The 18,556-nt window shown below is 19.1% G+C and overlaps 5 protein-coding genes across 5 annotated transcripts; 1 reads left to right on the top strand and 4 right to left on the bottom strand.

Annotated features, from left to right (window-relative positions):
* Positions 1-412: 412 nt before the first annotated feature.
* PGAL8A_00430700 (conserved Plasmodium protein, unknown function) lies at positions 413-1,714 on the bottom strand (the record flags this gene model as incomplete). The annotated part of the gene is made up of 1 exon (XM_028673038.1): positions 413-1,714. One exon carries the CDS (start codon positions 1,712-1,714, stop codon positions 413-415), a length of 1,302 nt encoding a protein of 433 aa, XP_028529531.1.
* Positions 1,715-2,570: 856 nt separating this feature from the next.
* Positions 2,571-3,569, bottom strand: PGAL8A_00430600 (XPA binding protein 1, putative; the record flags this gene model as incomplete). The annotated part of the gene is made up of 1 exon (XM_028673037.1): positions 2,571-3,569. One exon carries the CDS (start codon positions 3,567-3,569, stop codon positions 2,571-2,573), a length of 999 nt encoding a protein of 332 aa, XP_028529530.1.
* Positions 3,570-4,563: 994 nt separating this feature from the next.
* PGAL8A_00430500 (pre-mRNA-splicing factor ATP-dependent RNA helicase PRP43, putative) lies at positions 4,564-7,104 on the top strand (the record flags this gene model as incomplete). Its single annotated transcript, XM_028673036.1, has 1 exon — positions 4,564-7,104. One exon carries the CDS (start codon positions 4,564-4,566, stop codon positions 7,102-7,104), a length of 2,541 nt encoding a protein of 846 aa, XP_028529529.1.
* A 590-nt stretch (positions 7,105-7,694) lies between these two features.
* PGAL8A_00430400 (conserved Plasmodium protein, unknown function) lies at positions 7,695-9,623 on the bottom strand (the record flags this gene model as incomplete). The annotated part of the gene is made up of 1 exon (XM_028673035.1): positions 7,695-9,623. The coding sequence occupies one exon, from the start codon at positions 9,621-9,623 to the stop codon at positions 7,695-7,697; it is 1,929 nt and encodes a 642-aa protein (XP_028529528.1).
* Positions 9,624-12,351: 2,728 nt separating this feature from the next.
* On the bottom strand, positions 12,352-17,057 carry PGAL8A_00430300 (conserved Plasmodium protein, unknown function; the record flags this gene model as incomplete). The annotated part of the gene is given in 2 exon segments (XM_028673034.1): positions 12,352-14,139; positions 14,142-17,057. Coding segments are annotated over 2 exon segments (4,704 nt in total).
* Between the last annotated feature and the right edge of the window lie 1,499 nt (positions 17,058-18,556).

Here is an 18,556-nt window from a genome sequence, read left to right as displayed (position 1 = left end):
AAAAAAAAAAAAAAAAAAAAAAAAAAAAAACTGTCCAAGTAAAAAATAGTAAAAATTTATAACAAAAAAAAAATGTAATTAAAAATAAAAGACTTTTCACATAAAAAAAATATCATCTAATATAAATTACTAAAAATATATTTATAAAAAATATTATATTTTTCTTATTATAACAAATATTTATGTCTTTATTATAAATCTTAAATTATACACTTTATTAATTTTATAAGTTATTTATAAAAGTAGTAAAAAATTATTTATTTTGTAATGATAAAAATAATTTAACAATTAAATTAGTAAAATTATTATATTTAGAACTAGAAGAATGGTCTATTTAAATTTTAAAAAAGAATGTACTTAAAATATTAGTATATTATAATATTAAGGAAAAAATGAATTAATTCTAAGTGTTTTATTGATTTAATTCAATAATTAAATATTGATAAAAGTAATTTTTTTTTTTTTTATTTGAATTATTATCAATATTTAAATAATAACTGTTTTGTTCATTTATTTTTTTTATATCAAATTCATTGTCACTAACACTATATGTGGAATCTGAGAAAATTTCTATATCTTCAGTTGGAAATTCAATAATTGCTCCATTTTTTATTTTTTCATTTATATTTTCTTTATTAATTAAATTATGTTCCTTTTGATCAGAAATATGTTCCACATTTATCGTATTTTCTTTTTTTATTTTAACATTTAAATTTTCTTCACAATTTATATTTGAGCCCTTCAACTTACTATAATTCATATTGATATTAAAGAAATCTAAATTTTCAAATGTTTTATTATTAAAAATGTAATGATATTTTTTTTGTTTTAATAAAGTTTTATAGATATAAAGATAAAAGTTATCACTAATTAAATTTTCATCAATGTAAATGATGTTATGGCAATTATAAGATAAATTAGTTTGATCTATTAAATTGATAAAATACTTTACATTAGTTTTCAAAATAATAATATTGTTATATATACTTACCTCACAAGGTGTAAGATATGAAGTATTTGGAATAATAAGAGAAAAATTATTATTTTTATAAAAGTATTCTAATATATATAAAATATCAACACTATTATTAGTTCTACTCATTATGCTTAATAGGAAGAAACTTAATAAGAAATTTCTTATGTCATTCTTTAGATTTTTATTTAGTAACTTATATAATAAGAATAAAATAGTTTCAAAACCCAAACTACCATTATATACACTCATATTAAATGAAAATACGTCTCTTGTAACATCTTTAATACACTGTTTTATATCAGGATAATAATTTTTGCTTTTTATTTTTCTTAAAATTTTTAAAAATAAATATTTATTTTTTAATAAATGCTGTTTATATATAAGTAATGATTTTTCTTCTGAAGCATTTTCTATTGTCTCATTTTTATTTTTAAAGCTGACATTTATGCATTCTAAAATGATTTTTAGTATTTCCTCATCATAAAACTTTTTTTTTAGATTTAGTAAAAAAATTAAATTATTTAAGATACTAATTTGTATTTTTTCTGCATTAATTTCAGTTTTTTTATACTCATTTTTTATGTTAAAAATTGAAAAATAATTAATAACGTTTTCATAAGGCATTGTACAATTATCAAGTTTAAACATATTTAAACATAAAAAATCTCCACCTTTATTTTCTTCATTAAACTCATTTTCTATATCATTTAAATCTGCTGTCAATTTTTCAATATTCATTTTGTCGTATTTTAAAAAAAAATAGTAATAAAAATAGTTAAAATATTATGTATACACATAAAATTATTGGTTCTTTTATTATTCATTTGGATAAAAAAAAAGTGTTTTAATAAAATAAAAGTTGTACGAAAAAAAAAAAAAAGAAAATTATAAAAATTCAATTTTCATAATGAATAAAAAAATCAATTTTACCTTTTTTTTTTTTCTTTCTCTTTAAATGAGAAACAAATATTTAAATTAATGATTTATATACTTTTAATATTTAAAAAAATTAAAAACAATAAAAAAAAAGAATAAAGAAAATTTTCATTAAATTATATTAATTTTATTTTTAAAATGAGTATTCAATGTGTTTTTTTTTTTTTTTTTTTTTTTTATTTTTTTTTTTTTTTTTTTTTTCTTTTGTATTAGAAACTATAATTTTTTATGTATTTTTTAAATGATTCCTTGTATTTATTGCNTTTTTTTTTTTTTTTTTTTATTTTATTTTTTTTTTTTTTTTTCTTTTGTATTAGAAACTATAATTTTTTATGTATTTTTTAAATGATTCCTTGTATTTATTGCTTTTCATATATTTTGTTGTGCTAATTTTCAATTTGTATTAATTTTTAAATCTCTAGTTATTTTTTTTATCTCTTTTAATTTAATATATATGTTCTTATTTTTCTTTTAAATTAAAAATAATTAAATTTTTATTCCATTATAACTACATTTATTATTCTCCTATTTTATTTATTTTTTTTTTAAAGTATGTAATTGTATCTTTTTATATATTTATAATTTTTTTTTTTTGCCATTATTTATTATATATATATATATATATATATATATATGAAGATTTTATTTTTTATTCTTCTTAATTATCATTAAAGGATTTAAGAATTTCATTATCAGAAACGTCAATAACTTTTTCTTGAATATCATCACAATCGTATTCAATTGATTCTACATAGGTATCAAATAAACTATACTCTGAGTAAATTGAACTAAACCTAAACCCATTAGCTCCGTCAATTATTTTTAATAATTTAAGAACACTATATTTATCTTGTATATCTAATAAGGCAAAATTTATTAAGTTATAATCTTCCACAGTTTCACATATATATTCATTTAATTTTAAAAATTTCTTTGAATATTTGTTATAATTTTTTTTTGTATTTTTTATATTAGCATCATTTAAATTATTTTTTATATTATATATATAATCATCTTCTGAATCAGAAGAAGAGTAATTTTGATATTTTGCATATAGCATTAGTTGATTTAAATTTTGAGCTTCCACATAATAACTTAAGGGGAATTTCAAATCATTTTTAAAATATTTTAAAAGATCTATCTTAGAAAAAACATTAACATGTGGTAGTTCTAAATGTATTTGACTACATAAAGATAAAAGTAAAGAGCTAATGTATTTGTAATTATCTGAGCATAATGTGCTATCAACAATATGAACCGATGCTAATCTACAATTTAATTTACTTAACTTATGAACAATGTTTTTTAAAGCATCATTGTGTGTGTATAATTCTACTTGACCAGGAGTGTCAATAATTAAATAACAATCCTTATGTTCCTTTAATTTTTCTTCAAGCCAATCAAAATTAGCTAACAAATATTCCATACAATAAATCAGGGTTCCATTAGGTCCTAATTCTAAATCTGAAAATACCTTATTTATATCAACTAATTCACTTATATTTATATCACCTTTATATATATCATTTTCAATAAAAGGATCTAAATTTACTATAAGAGTTTTTCTATTTATCTGTTTTAATATATGATCTACTCCAGCCACATATGTAGATTTTCCTGATCCTGGTGGACCAATTACTAATTGACCATACCACATAATTTAAAAAAAAAAAAAAAAAAAATCTCAAGAAATAATTTTCAATTTCAAGTTAATCTTTATAATAAATTATGTACAAAAATTTATTAAAAAAAAAAAAATGAAATAAAATAAGATAATATAACAAAAAGGCTATAATATTGAGTACTTCACAAGTATCCTTAATTTTTCTTAAGGAATAATGGGATTATCGATAAAAATTGTTCTCATTTTATTTATTTTTTTATCTTTAATCCTAAAATAAACAATATCTTTTTTTAAAAATAAAAAAATAAAGTAAATAATTGAATTTATATATCTTTCATATCATATATTATATGTATATATATTTTTTTTTAATTTAAACAAAATATAAAATATAGATTTTATAGATTATCAAATTTTATGAAAATTTACAATAAAAAAAAAAAAAATAAAAATTGTAATTCAAATATTTACAAAAATATATATAAATTAAAATAATATATACCTAAAATATTTTTAATTTTTGTTTTTAGATAAAACACTTTTAATTAGTTAAAAACATCTTTATGAACCATATGCACAAAATTGAATTATTAAAAGAATCTTTTTAACAAAGGGATATAATAAAAAAGAAAAAGCGAATCAACATATTTAAGTATTTATATTTTTATATATTAAGTAAAAGTAATTTTTTCATACTTAAGAATATAATTAAAAGAAACATACTTTAAATTATGGTATAATTTTTTTCTTTAAAAATAAAAACAATTATGAAATAATATGTTTTTTTTTTTTTTTTAAAGGACTTAATACAATAATAAATTAATTTTTTTTTTTTTTATTACAATTTTTAATTAAAATTTTATATTTAAAATTCATTTTAAAAATATCAAGAAAAAAAAATGCTTTATGATAATAAAAAAAAAAAAACTATCATATATATTATTAATAATTAATCAATGGATTCGTATATATTAACATCATATTTTGCAAATATAATTTAGTTAACGTTTATATATACTTAAAAAAAATGAGTAAAATAGAAAATAAAACTGAAAAACATTCAGAGCAAAAAAGTATATCTAAAAATTTATCAAATATAAATGAAAATTCCAAAAAAAAAAGAATAAATGACTTAAATGAGGAAAATAAAAAAAAAGTCAAAATAAATATAGGAATTGAAGACAGTAAATCAGAATTTACAGTTGAAAAACAAAATCAAATTAATAATGATTTTAATCATAAAAAAAATAATACATTAATAAATAATAGCAATGATAATTTAAATAAAAATGAAAAGGATAATAATATAAGTACTGATGATAACAACAAAGATAATTATAAGAATAAAAGTAAAAATGAACACATTGATAGTTATGATAATGTAAATTATAATAATGTTAATAATAATAATGACAGTAACAAAGTTTGTAGTTATAATACTAATAATAAAAGTAATAAGGAATGTGATAAAGAAATAATAGATAAAATTAACTCAGTGAATGAAATTAAAGAAAAGGAAAGTACTACAAATAAAGATATACTTATAAATAAATTAACAAATAAAAGATATAGTACCAGATATTTTGAACTATTAGAAGAAAAGAAAAAGTTACCAGCATGGAGCGCTAAAAAGAATTTCTTAAAATTATTTAAAAAAAATGATATTTTAATTATTGTTGGTGATACAGGAAGTGGAAAGACAACCCAGATTTCTCAATTTGTATTAGAATCTAAGTTTTCAGAAAAAAAGTCAATAGCCGTAACACAACCAAGAAGGGTAGCAGCTATGAGTGTAGCTACAAGGGTATCCGAGGAGTTAGATGTAGAACTAGGAACATATGTTGGATATACAATTAGGTTTGAAGATAGGTCTAGTAGTAAAACAATAATAAAATATTTAACAGATGGAATGCTATTAAGGGAATCAATGAGTGATCCGTTGTTGAAAAGATATAACACCATAATATTAGATGAGGCTCATGAAAGAACTTTAGCTACAGATATTTTATTTGGTGTTATAAAAAATATTTTGGAAAAAAGAAATGATTTAAAATTAATAGTTATGTCTGCAACATTAGACGCAGAAAAATTTCAAAATTTTTTTAATGGATCAAAAATTCTTAACATACCAGGTAGATTGTTTCCTGTAGAAATATTTTATACCCTTCAAGCAGAGAAGGATTATATAAAAGTTGTGATAAGAACAGTTTATGATATTCATGTTAATGAAGAAGAAGGAGACATTTTAGTTTTTTTAACAGGTGAAGAAGAAATAGAAATGACAAAAAAAGAAATTGAAAAGGTAGTATCTAGAAATGTAAATGCAGGTCAATTAGTTGTATTACCCTTATACTCCTCATTACCTTCTTCACAACAACAAAAAATTTTTGAACCAGCTCCAAATCCTAGATTTAAAGGAGATAAAATGGGGAGAAAGTGTATACTGGCAACTAATATAGCTGAAACATCTATAACTATTGATGGAATTGTTTATGTTATTGATCCAGGATTTTCTAAACAAAAAGTGTATAACCCAAGAGCTAGAATAGAATCTTTATTAATTGCGCCCATCTCAAAAGCCTCAGCTCAACAAAGAGCTGGAAGAGCAGGAAGAACAAAACCAGGAAAATGCTTTCGATTATATACGGAAAAATGTTATGAACAAACTTTACCTGAACAAACATACCCAGAAATTTTACGATCTAACTTAGGGTCTGTCGTTTTAAATTTAAAGAAATTAGGAATAGATGATTTAGTTCATTTTGATTTTATGGATCCACCAGCACCTGAAACTTTAATGAGAGCTTTGGAACAGTTGAATTATTTAGGAGCATTGGATGATGAAGGAGATTTAACAAATAAGGGACATTTAATGTCAGAATTTCCAGTAGATCCACAACTAGCAAAAGTATTAATTGAATCTCCTAATTATTTTTGTTCTAGTGAAATACTAAGTATTGCTGCTATGTTATCTGTACCTAATTGCTTTTTAAGACCAAAAATAAAAGGTAAAGAGGCAGATGAAATGAAAACAAGATTTTCTCACTTAGATGGTGACCATTTGACTTTACTCAATGTATTTCACTCTTATGTAAAATATTCTTTAGTTGATACGAATTCATCAAAAAAGTTCTGCTACGAATATTTTTTAAATCATAGAGCTATGACATCTGCCCAAAATGTTAGAAATCAATTATTAAGAATTATGGAAAGATTAAATTTAAAAATTATATCCATTAACCCTGCGAGCCCGGAATATTATGTAAATATTAGAAAAGCATTATTAAGTGGATTTTATCAGCAAGTGGCCTATAAAACGAGTAAAGGTTATTATATAACTGTCAAGGATATTCAAATAGTTACATTACACCCTTCTACTTTTTTTCAAGTAAATCCTGAATGGGTTATATATCATGAACTTTTATTAACAACTAAGAATTTCATAAGAACTGTAACTAAAATAGAAGGAAAGTGGTTACTAGAAATAGCTCACAGTTATTATGCTTTAGAAGATCTTCAAAACAGCGAAGCAAAAAATGAACTTAAAATGTTGCTTAAAAATAAGTAGCATAAAGAAAGAGACGTAAATGAAATTTCACACACTATACATGTTATTTTTTTTTTTTTTTTAAATAGTTAAATTATTAAAATTATATATAAATTTCATTATTTTTCATGTAAAAAAAGTATACAAAAAAAAAAAAAGAAAAAGAAAATCATATAAGATTTGATATATGATAAATAAAAATATCTATTCATGTTTTTTTTAAATGTTTCTTTAATTTCTTCTATTTTTTTTTTAAATAATGTATATGTAAGTATTAATAAAATAAAATTATTTTAATGAAATTTGTTTAACAAACATTAGATAAGGAAAAAAAAAAAATAAATATTAAATAAAATATAATAAATTTTAATATATATATATATATATTTTTTTATTTAAATACAAATATGTAATGCTTTTCTTTTTTTTTTTTTTTTAAATGTGCTTATAATAGAGTGCTAAAATAAATATAAATTTTTTTTTAAATATTAAAGAGTATTCTTTTTTTATGTACACATATATGTATTAACAAACATATATATATATATATATAAATAGATTATAAAAATATATAATATTTTGAAGTAAAGATGTAATTTTTTTTCTTTTCTCTAAACTGTTTGTGCCCATTTTTTGGCTGCAGTAATGCACTCATTTAAAAATTTTGTCATTTCCTCTTTGTTTTCACTGGATAAAGTGGCATTTAATTGAGATTGATTAATGAATGGCGCATTTTTAAATGAGGATAATAACTTTTTAATGATGTTTTTATTACTAAATTTATGCAATGTTATGTTAATAGAATTCCAATTAATCATAGTATTACCCCTTTCGGCTATTAATTGAATTCCTATATAATACTTTGTAGAGGAAGCAATCTCTAGGGGTTGAACATAATCAACTCTAGTTTCTATTGATTGATTCAAGTTTTTTATATTTACATTCTGTTCTTTTTTATATGACAAAAAAGAATCATCAGGAACTAAATTCATTGGTTCATTTCCATATATTGGTCTATGTACATATAAAATGACTTTCTTAATTATTCCTAGTTGTAATGGACATTTAATATCTACAAGTATTGTTCCTATTTTTTGATCTACACACTTTAAATCAAATTTGGGATAATATGCTTGCGTTGGGTAATATTGAGGTAAAGCTCCATTGTGTAAATTATTTATTCCATTTATATTGTTATGGTTAGAATTCAATTTATCGTCTGTTTCATTTTGATTAATATCTATTCCAATTAAGGATAAGTATGGGGCAAGAGGACCAACTTCTAAATTCTTTAAAACTTTTGTTTTAAATTCTTGCTGGCATCCTAAAATAGCTAACGATGCTTCTTTAAAAGCTGACTCTGCTTTTTTTTTCCATTCTTTATCTGGCTCCTTATCTGGATGCAATATATGCTTTAATCTTTTTCCAAAACTTTTTAATTGTTCTTCAGTTATTACTTTTGGGTTTATTCCCAGTATATAAAAAGAATGTTTTTTGGGAGAATTTTTATCAAACCAAGTATATTCATTATATCTATCTATTATAAACTGTACTGCTTTTCTTTTATCTTCTAATTTTTTTGATAATTCCATTTCTTGTTGTAATTTTCTTTGAATTTCTGCATCATAACTACTTTTTAATCTTTCTAGTTTTTCTTTTGCAAACAGTAAATCTTTATCTTGCGTCATTTTTTCACTCAATAATAAAACTACATCTGAATAAATTTTCTCCACCTTTTCGTTATCAGCATCTATATCTAAATTTAATATAGAATTTAAACTATCATATTCTGACTTGTTCAAAATATTTTTGTACCAAAAATTTTGCCTATATACTAGGGACACTATTATGGGTTCTATTACTTTTAATTTCTCCCACATTTCATCAATGTGATCATGTACTCTTTTTTTGCTTTTCTTTTCGTCTGATTCATTAAGAAAGTCCTCTTTATTAAAAATATTTTTTCCTATATTTAAGATATTTTTTATTTTTTCGAAACGATCTTTAACATTCTCAACATCAATATTATTTTTTAATTTTAAGATATTCTTAACAACAAATAAAAAGTCTTCAAAATTAACTTCACTAAAATTCTCATCTATATTGTTAATATCTTTTAAAAGTTCTTCTATATAGTTTTTTGATATTATACTAATAAAAGAATTATTATCGTTGTTATTGTTTACATACACATCATCAAAATTACCTTTCCTCTTTTTACTAGATGCATCATTTTCCTTATTTACATAGTTTAATTTCAAATTATCTTTTTCAAATAAATTTGGATTATTAAGAAACAATTCATCAATGAAACTTACCAATGATTTCAAAAAGGTATCAAAATTTTCTTTACTTAATAATAAATTAGCCTTTTTAATTATTGAATAAATAAAACCAAAAGATTTATATATGTAAAATAAATCTTCTACTGTTTTTTTATACATCAATTCTTCATCGTTCAACTCATCAATAAAATTTTCATAATATATTTTTTTCAATTCAGTTTCACTAATTGTACTTACGTCCTCATTAATTACCATTTTAAATAAAATATGTTTTCATATTAATAAAAAAAAAAAAAAAAAAACATAACATTTCACTTATATATTTTCCTTTTTATATGATACAAAATATATAAAATATATTATCAAATAAGATTAAAAATATTCTTAAAAAAAAAAAAAAAATTAAATCAAAAAAATTAAATCAAAAAATAAAAGAATATTAAAAATTAGTTATCTTTTATTTTTTATAAACCTATAATTTATAAAAAGAACTAAACAAAAGTGCCATTTTATAATATATTTTGTATATCCATTTGAAAAAAATATATACACATTATCAGTGAAATTTTTTTTTTTTTCATAAACTAAATAATTGCATATTTATTTACTTTATACATCTTTCATATTTAAGACTTCATAATTTTTTTTTTTGTTTATTTCTTTTAAAAAATGTATTGCATTAGTACAATATCATAAATTCTTTTATTAATGAGCTATTTAATTTTACTTTATTACTATTTTATATTTAAATATTGGAAACAATTATAAAAATAAAATAAATTAAAAAAATGTAAAATTTAAATGTTTTAATTTTTCATTAAAATCAAACAAAAATACGTATTTTTTATACATTCAAACATTAAAATTTTATTTTTATAAACATCTTTAAATTATGTAAACAAATTTTTCTTTAAAAATTTTTTTTTTCTCTATATTTTTCATTATATTACTGAAACACTATGTTATCAAATAAAAATAGACATAATTTAGAAAAACTATAAAATATATTTATATTTATTTTTAAAATATACTTTTTATATGTAAGAAGAAATATAATATTGTTGATATAATTTTAATTTAATATATATAAGGTCAACGTTAAATATATATTCATAAAATATATTAATCAAATTATAAAAAATAGTTAATGGTTTAAATACTAAAAATATATAGTAATAAAAATAATTATACATTAATAGCATCTATAATTTTGAAATGAGAAAAATATATATAAAATGAAGAATAAAAAAAGAAAAATATTATGTGTTTTAAATATTTTTTTGTCTAACGCATTTTATTATATTCATTTTAATGTCTGATAAAAAAAAGTAATTGCATTTTATTTTATTTTATTTTTTCATATATTTGGAAAATTTAAGTGTATGTAATTTAAAATGAAAATTATGGGGAATTATATTTTTGAATAAGGTAAAAAAGGAATACATATATATATATAATTATAGATAACATTTTTTTCTGAAAAATTATCCTTATATTCAAAAAATTACTAACATAAACATTTATAATTTACAATTTTGTTAATGATATTCTATTTTCGCATTTAACTCTTTCATAAAATTTTACATAACCTTTATTTTATAATATATTAAGAAAATCATTATAACACAAATATCATAAACGACATATATTAAAATATTTCTATATATAAGTAAAATAAAAAAAATATGAGCATAAATAGAAAATAATATATTTATTTTTATTGTAAAAACAAAAACAAAAAAAAAAAAAATAATGATATAATAAAGCAAAATAAATATTTTATATTTATATAAACTCGAACAATAAATTATTAAATACATAAATAAAAATATGATTAAGATTAAAAAATCTATTATTTTCAAAAAATATTATCTAATAAAAATAAAATAGAGTTGTCTTTGTAAAGATTGTCATTCTTATCTCATTAAAGATAATGTGTATAATGAAAATGACAAAATAATTATTAAAAAATATAAATGTTTATCATAAAATACTAAAATAGTTTAAAATTATATTCATAAAAATAAATGATATTACTCAAAATTTAATACAAAAATTACTAAAAAATAATTTAAATACATTAAAAGTATTAATAAAAATTCTTATAAATAAAAGCAGAATATTAGAGATAAAATGTTTCTTTTTAAAGTTCATTGCAAATATTATTTTTTAGTTACAATATATCCAAATATGTAGATTTTTTTTTTTTTTTTTTTCTTTTTTTGTTATGAAAACTATAGATAAGACAAAAAAAAAAAAAAAACTTAGTATCAATATTTAGAATTATTCCTAGTATAATCATGTAAGAATAAATTATTTAAAATTCCATTTTATAATGTAACAATTTTGTAATTTTTATATATAACCTATTAATCAAATATATATTTTTGAAAAATAATTTTTCTAAAATAATTATTTAGTATGTTAATTCCCTATGTAAAAAGAAATAATAATTTTTATTTTTTCAATTATTTTAATAACCTAAATATTGTCTGAAATAATTAATTACATGCGTATTTTTTTTTTTTTTTTCCTTATTAAGATTATATTCATAACACCACTAGTAATTGTTAAGTATTCAGAACAAAATTCATAAGTAATTTTATATTAGTTAATATATACGTTTATATTGTGAACGTAAATTTTTAATTTTTATGAATTTCATTATTTTATCCCTACATAAAGTTAATGTCTCTTAGTATCCTTACTATATCGCTTCTAAATACTAATTTTTAGGGCTATAATAATCTTAAAAAATTGATTTTTTTATATAATAATTTTTTGTTTTTGAGTCTTAATTAAATATCAAATTTAATGAAAAACCACTACTTAAAAGCAACAAATCCTTTATATTTTTTAATTTAATTGCTTTCTCAATTATAATTAAGAATATAATTGAAAATAGATGAATAAACAATACTTCAAATTATCATTTTTGAAATTTGTATATTATCTTTATCACCTTTTATTTAAATTAATTTTTTTAAGAATATATTTTAAAATATTTTATGTTATCATTTTCATTAAATTCTGTTGATTTGCTTCTTGAAAATTTTATTTCATTATATGATCTAGAAGTTACATAAGGGAAATGTTTATTATCATCTAAAATTTTTTCATTACTAAAGGAGTGATATATATTTTTATTAATTTTCTTTATAGAATGTAAATTTTTAAAAAAGCTTCTGTTCTTGTTTATTTTAAAAATATCCTTTTCGTTTTCCATGTAAAAATCATATAGAATTTGCAGTATGCCATTGTTCTTTTGATACATTTCTAAATTATTAAAACTGTGTTGTTCACTAAATTTGTTATTGAAATACTTTTTTTTGACATAAAAATTTAAAAGTTTAGAAAACTTATAAATATTCATACTATCTAAGAAATCTTTAGTTAAATTATTATCGCTCCTTTGCATTTCGTTTATTAATGATAACTCTTGATTGCATTTTTTCAAAATACCGTAATAGTCATTTGGATTTTTTAATATTTCTTCATCTTTATTTAAGATAATAATATTTAAATAGTCATTTAACTCTTGTAATTCCTTAGTTTCATCAATATTGTAATTGTCACTTTTCTCACTTAATACTTGTTTACTATTACGACAAGACACTAATTTTTTTTTATATACACAATTTTCAGGGTTTACATTATTGTTTTCTTTCATAAATATTTCATTTTCATTATAATTTTTATTAAATATCTTTTTATTTAATAATGAAAGTTCTTTTTCTAAATATGTATCATCGTTATATTTTAATATATTACTAGGTAAGTGTGAATTTTTTTCAAATGATGTATTCAAAAATGAAAAAATGTGCTCTTCTAATTTTTTTTTTATCTTTTTTATTGATGTTAAAGTTTCCATGTAAAATGCTTCACTTTTTTCTCTTAACGTTTCCTCATTAATATTTTCCAACATTTTTTTAGTTTCATTGATTAAATTTTTTTGATTTTCTCCAACACAAAACAATGCATTATTTATTTTATATATATAACACAATTTGTCTAAATATTTCATTAATAACATTAAATTATATACTTTATCATAATTTTTTCGTTGTAATGTTAAAATGTCTTTCTTCGATTTCTTTATTAAAGCATTAATATCTTTAAGATTATTATTTCTTTTTTCATTAATATTCTTTATATTATTTTCTTCAAGATTAAAATTATTCTTGATATTTAATATATTATTTTCGTTATTACAAATAATATTTATTCCTTTTAAATCATCTTCATTGTATTTATTTTCATTTAAGTCGTTACTTTTTTTTAATTCAATATTATCTGCTTTCTCTGAATTTTTTCTATCAATTGTATTACTTCTGTTTTTTCCTTCTTCGAAAAGGGCATTAGCAACTTTTTCTTCACTCAATGATGAATAACATATCTTCAAATTTTTCTCATCTGAAAATTCTGAGTTTAAATTATTTAATATATTTATTTCTCTTTTTATAGGAATCATATTAGTTAAGCTATCCTCCTGCATTTCTACTTTATCCTTTAAAATTAAATCTTCAGTAAATGATGATGAATTAAAAAAAAATTGTTTTCTAAGTTTTTTTTGGCCTATTGAGCATAATAATCTTGACATTTTAAGTAATTCTATAAAATATATTTTTATAATGGCTGATTCAAATTTTGTCATTTTAACTACTTTTGGGAAGTATAATATATAAAATCTAATTTTTTCTATTATTTTTCTTATTAATTTTGAGACCTTTTCTATACTTACTTTAAAAGTATTTATTTTATGCTTTTCAATTAAATAAATAATACAAAGAATAAAAATTTAACTTCCAAAGCATATTCATTATCATTTCTTCTCTTTATAGAATGATTTAAAATATTTTTTAATTTATTTGAATAAAATATTATAGAATTCAGTATATAATCTACATGATTTTCATAAGTCATTTGGTTCATAAAAAGAGAGCGCTGTTGCAATAAATTTTTATGAAATAGTAAGTTGTTATTATCTTTTAAATTTTTTTTTTTTGATAAAAATGTTTTAATTAAATTTATGTACTCTAAATTTTTATTAAAAAATTTTTCATTAAAGAAGGAGTCATAGCTTTTGTTTTTAATACACTTCTTTTTAATTTCTTTACCGTAAAAATTATATTTTTCACATCCAGGAAATTTTAAATTTGTTGACAATATTTCACTCAAATTGTTAGACATTTTTGAGTTGTCTTTTTTATTTGTTTTTTCATCTAAATTATATGAGTATAAATTTGCTTTTTCTTCGTTCAATATAGAAGCCACTTCTTGTAAAATCATTATAGTTTTATAATTATTCTTTTCATAAGTGTTTTTTTTAATTTTAGATTGAAATGATGAAAATTTGTTACTTTCATTCAATAACGAATTGTTATTAAACTTATTTACCATATCACTTAATTTTTTTTTATATGTTGTTAAACTTATATTATTTAGAGGTTTAAAATTTGCATCATTTTCAACATGTCTTTGCGAAATATTAAAAAATTCTGGGTTATTGCATTTTAATTTTATGTTGATATTTCTTTTATTTTTATTAATACAATTACATTTTTTATTCTCGTTTTTTACATTTGTATGTGTAGCTTTTACTTCATTAAGAGTATAATGTTTATCTTTAGAATCAATAAAACTTTCTTTAATTAATTCTGAATTAATATGTTCAAAAGTAATTGCTTTGTATAAAGAGTTATTTTCTTTGTTATTTAAATTTGAATTATTCATACTAGTAAAATTTTTTCTAGGTAATTTGTTATTACATGCATTTTTCATATTGTTTTCTTTAATACTTATATTAGAATTCATTTTACAAATATTACTTAATTTTTGTTCCGTAAATTTTTTATTAGCATTATATACTTTTAAATCATCAACTTCTATATTTTTTATACTTTTAGATGTTGAATTATGTATTTTATTAAAGTTTTCTATATTACAACTTTTTATTTCCTCATGTTTTTTTGACGTTTTATCACTACATTTTTCTATATTCAAATATCTATTCTTCTCCTCATTGCTGCTGTAAACCGAATTATTGTCTTCATTAAATGTATTAAATTGTGGTAATATGGTATTTTCAATTTCTAATACTTTTGATGAGATACCTTTGCCTTGTTTAATGTTTACCAACTTTTTAGAATAAATATCAGAACACCCAGAACTAAAATTATTTTTTTTTATTTTTTTTCCATATATAGAATGCCTAATTATTTTAATATTTTTTTTTTTTTTATTATTAGATGTATTTTTTTTGGGATTTTTATTAGTTTTATTTTTAACGTATTTCGACTTTGAGGTCTTCTTTTTTTTAAATTTTAACTCATTTTTATGAGGGATTTTTTCTTTCAGCCTAAATTTTTTTTTTCTTTTTATTTTTCTACTAATTTTTAATCTTCCGATTTTAGTGAATTTTTTTTTTTTTCTTATCGTTTGACTAAAATTATCTACAAGTAAAGGTTTTTTTTTTTTTTCTAACTGGGACAATGATGCCATTGAGTTATTCGTATTTCGATTATTTTTCTCATTTGTGAGAATTCCATTTGAAAGCATTAAATTAATATCTTTATCAATATTAAGTAATTCTATATTTAAATTTACCTGTTTTATTTTATTTTTTTTGTTGATTGATAAAGGTGATGAATTTATTTCATTTTCAGAGTTTTTATCATCGTGAGATAAAAATGAATTTTTTAAAACGTGTTCTAATTTTATATTTTCATTTGTGTCATTGTTGGTGTGGAGCGATGTTTTATATTTATTTAATATAATTTCATTTTGTGTTTCGTTTCTTTCTTTGAAGGTATAATTATCACTATCTTTTGTGAGATTATAAATATATATTTCCTCATTATCATCATTTCTTTTCTTATAGATACAACTATCTTTTTCCTTATATATTTTTTTATTATTTTTAAAATATCCATTTTTCTCAGTATAAATATTATTTAGATATTCAAATGATTTTTTTTTTAATCTATTCTTTGACTTATTTTTTATATATTTTTGATTTATATAGTTATTAAATATGTGTGTTCTTACATTTTCATCAAATTTTGAAACTCCTAGATGTTTTTTTCCATTTTCTCCATATATGTTCCTGTAATTGGTTGACATATTTTCATTAGGATCTTTTCTTTCATTATAAATATATGGAGCATTCTTATTATAATAACCATTTTTTTTTATAGCTTGAGTAGGTTTTTTACATGAGTATACGAAGTTGCTAATTTCATTTTTGTTATATGATTTTCCATAAATATCTTTATATTCATTTTTAAACTCACTTGTTAGTTTTAAATAATCATTATCATCTTTATGATTAATTTGGTTCTTATTAAAATTTTCATAACAAAGAAAATTGTTATTACTTTTTTGTTTTAATTTATCTTTGAGTGAATTAATATCTGCATTTGTATGTTTTTCTTCTCGGAGGAAATTATTGTATCCATCATTAAAATTAAATGAATCCACTTGATTTATATTGCAACAATATTTTTTCATATTTTCCAATATTTGATAGCAGCTGTCTTTTTTTTTGCTATCATAATTTACATCTTTACTATGTTCTTTACATGTTTGTTGGAAATATACTACATCATTTTCCATAACTATAACTGGATGTTCTTTATTCTCTGTACTTTTTACTTTAGATTTAAACTCATTTTTTTTTATAGATTCCATATTGTTTGCTTATTTTTATTAGAGTGAATACTTTATTCTATTTAGTCAAAATTTCCAAAGAAACTTGATCAATATCTTTATCCTTTTCTACTGAATTTTTAGATGGTATAAATACCTGGTGAATTTTAACTAAAATATTTTTTGCTTTTTTAAAACTAAGTTGCTTGTATTACTAATGAAATACAATTTTATTGGACCAACATTAAGGAAGAAAGTTCATGTATATTGGTTTATAATAGGTTAAAAATATTTTTAAAATAATACATTGTGTAGAAACAACTTTTTTACCTCATGATACTTGAATGTACTATTGTAATGTATTATGTCTATTTCTTCAATTATTTTAAATATATAGAAACATTTATTACTTTTTTTGAAGGTCTATAATAAAAATTTTTAAACTCTTTCGAAAAAAATTTATAAATAAAATGTGTCAAAATTGATTAAAAAAAAAAGCCTTTCAGTGACTTTTTAATTTAATTATATATATACATATATGTAGATAGAAAAATATTCAAGAAACATATTAAAATTCGTTATATAAATTTTTATTATTTCACCGTTTTTTTTTTACACAATATTAACTATCTCTTCAAATTAATTTAAAGTTTTACTAGCCATTCTAAAAAAAGCTGTTTTTTTTTTTTTTTTTTTTTTTTTTTTTTTGTTAATATAATAATATTACATAAAAATAAAAAAAGTTGTAAATAAAATATATATATAAAATTATAAAATGTTTTTATTGTAACAAAATGCACTATCGCTAGCTTATCACCTCTACAACTGTTTATCGTCTTTAGTTAAAAAAAGTTATCGTAAAAAAAAAAAAAGTAATAATATATTAATCATTTAAAATATATATGAATTAAAAAAATTTTCTATAAATGTATATTTTTTTTTTTTTTGATTAATACTAATAATTTGATTATTTACAATTTAAACAAATAGTCTTAGTTAAAAACAAGAAAAAGCATAATTATTAAAATGTATATATATATTATTATTATATTTATCTTATAAATAAAAACTTTTAAATAAGTAAGAATTATTTAGCCTCTATAATTTTTAAGATTTAAAATATATAAGTATAAAAAATTAAAGTGAAAAATTTCCCTTATCAAGTTTTATGTTAGTCATTTTGGTTAAAAAATTTTCATAAATACAAACATTTAAAAATGAACTATAGTTAAGACAAATTCTATTTTCCCTTACATATATTGCAAATTAGTTTCCTTTTTAATTATATATATATATTTTAATAGAATAAAAGGTACATATTTATTTTCCAATTTCCTTGTTAACAAAATAACAATAACAGATATTTTTGTACGTTCCATTCAAAAATGTGAATACATTCATAATAAGAAAATATATTATACAAATAAAATGCTTCAGAAAAAAAAAAAATATTATAATAATTATATTAGTTCCTAAAAATAATGTAATATTATAACCCTATATATATGTACATGTATATTTAATTTCAAATAATTTTGAAT

This window comes from Plasmodium gallinaceum (genome assembly GCF_900005855.1).
Source record: "Plasmodium gallinaceum strain 8A genome assembly, contig: PGAL8A_v1_119, whole genome shotgun sequence".
NCBI lineage: Eukaryota > Apicomplexa > Aconoidasida > Haemosporida > Plasmodiidae > Plasmodium > Plasmodium gallinaceum.
Note: the sequence above shows the minus strand (reverse complement) of the source record. Positions and strands in the feature narration are given on the sequence as shown.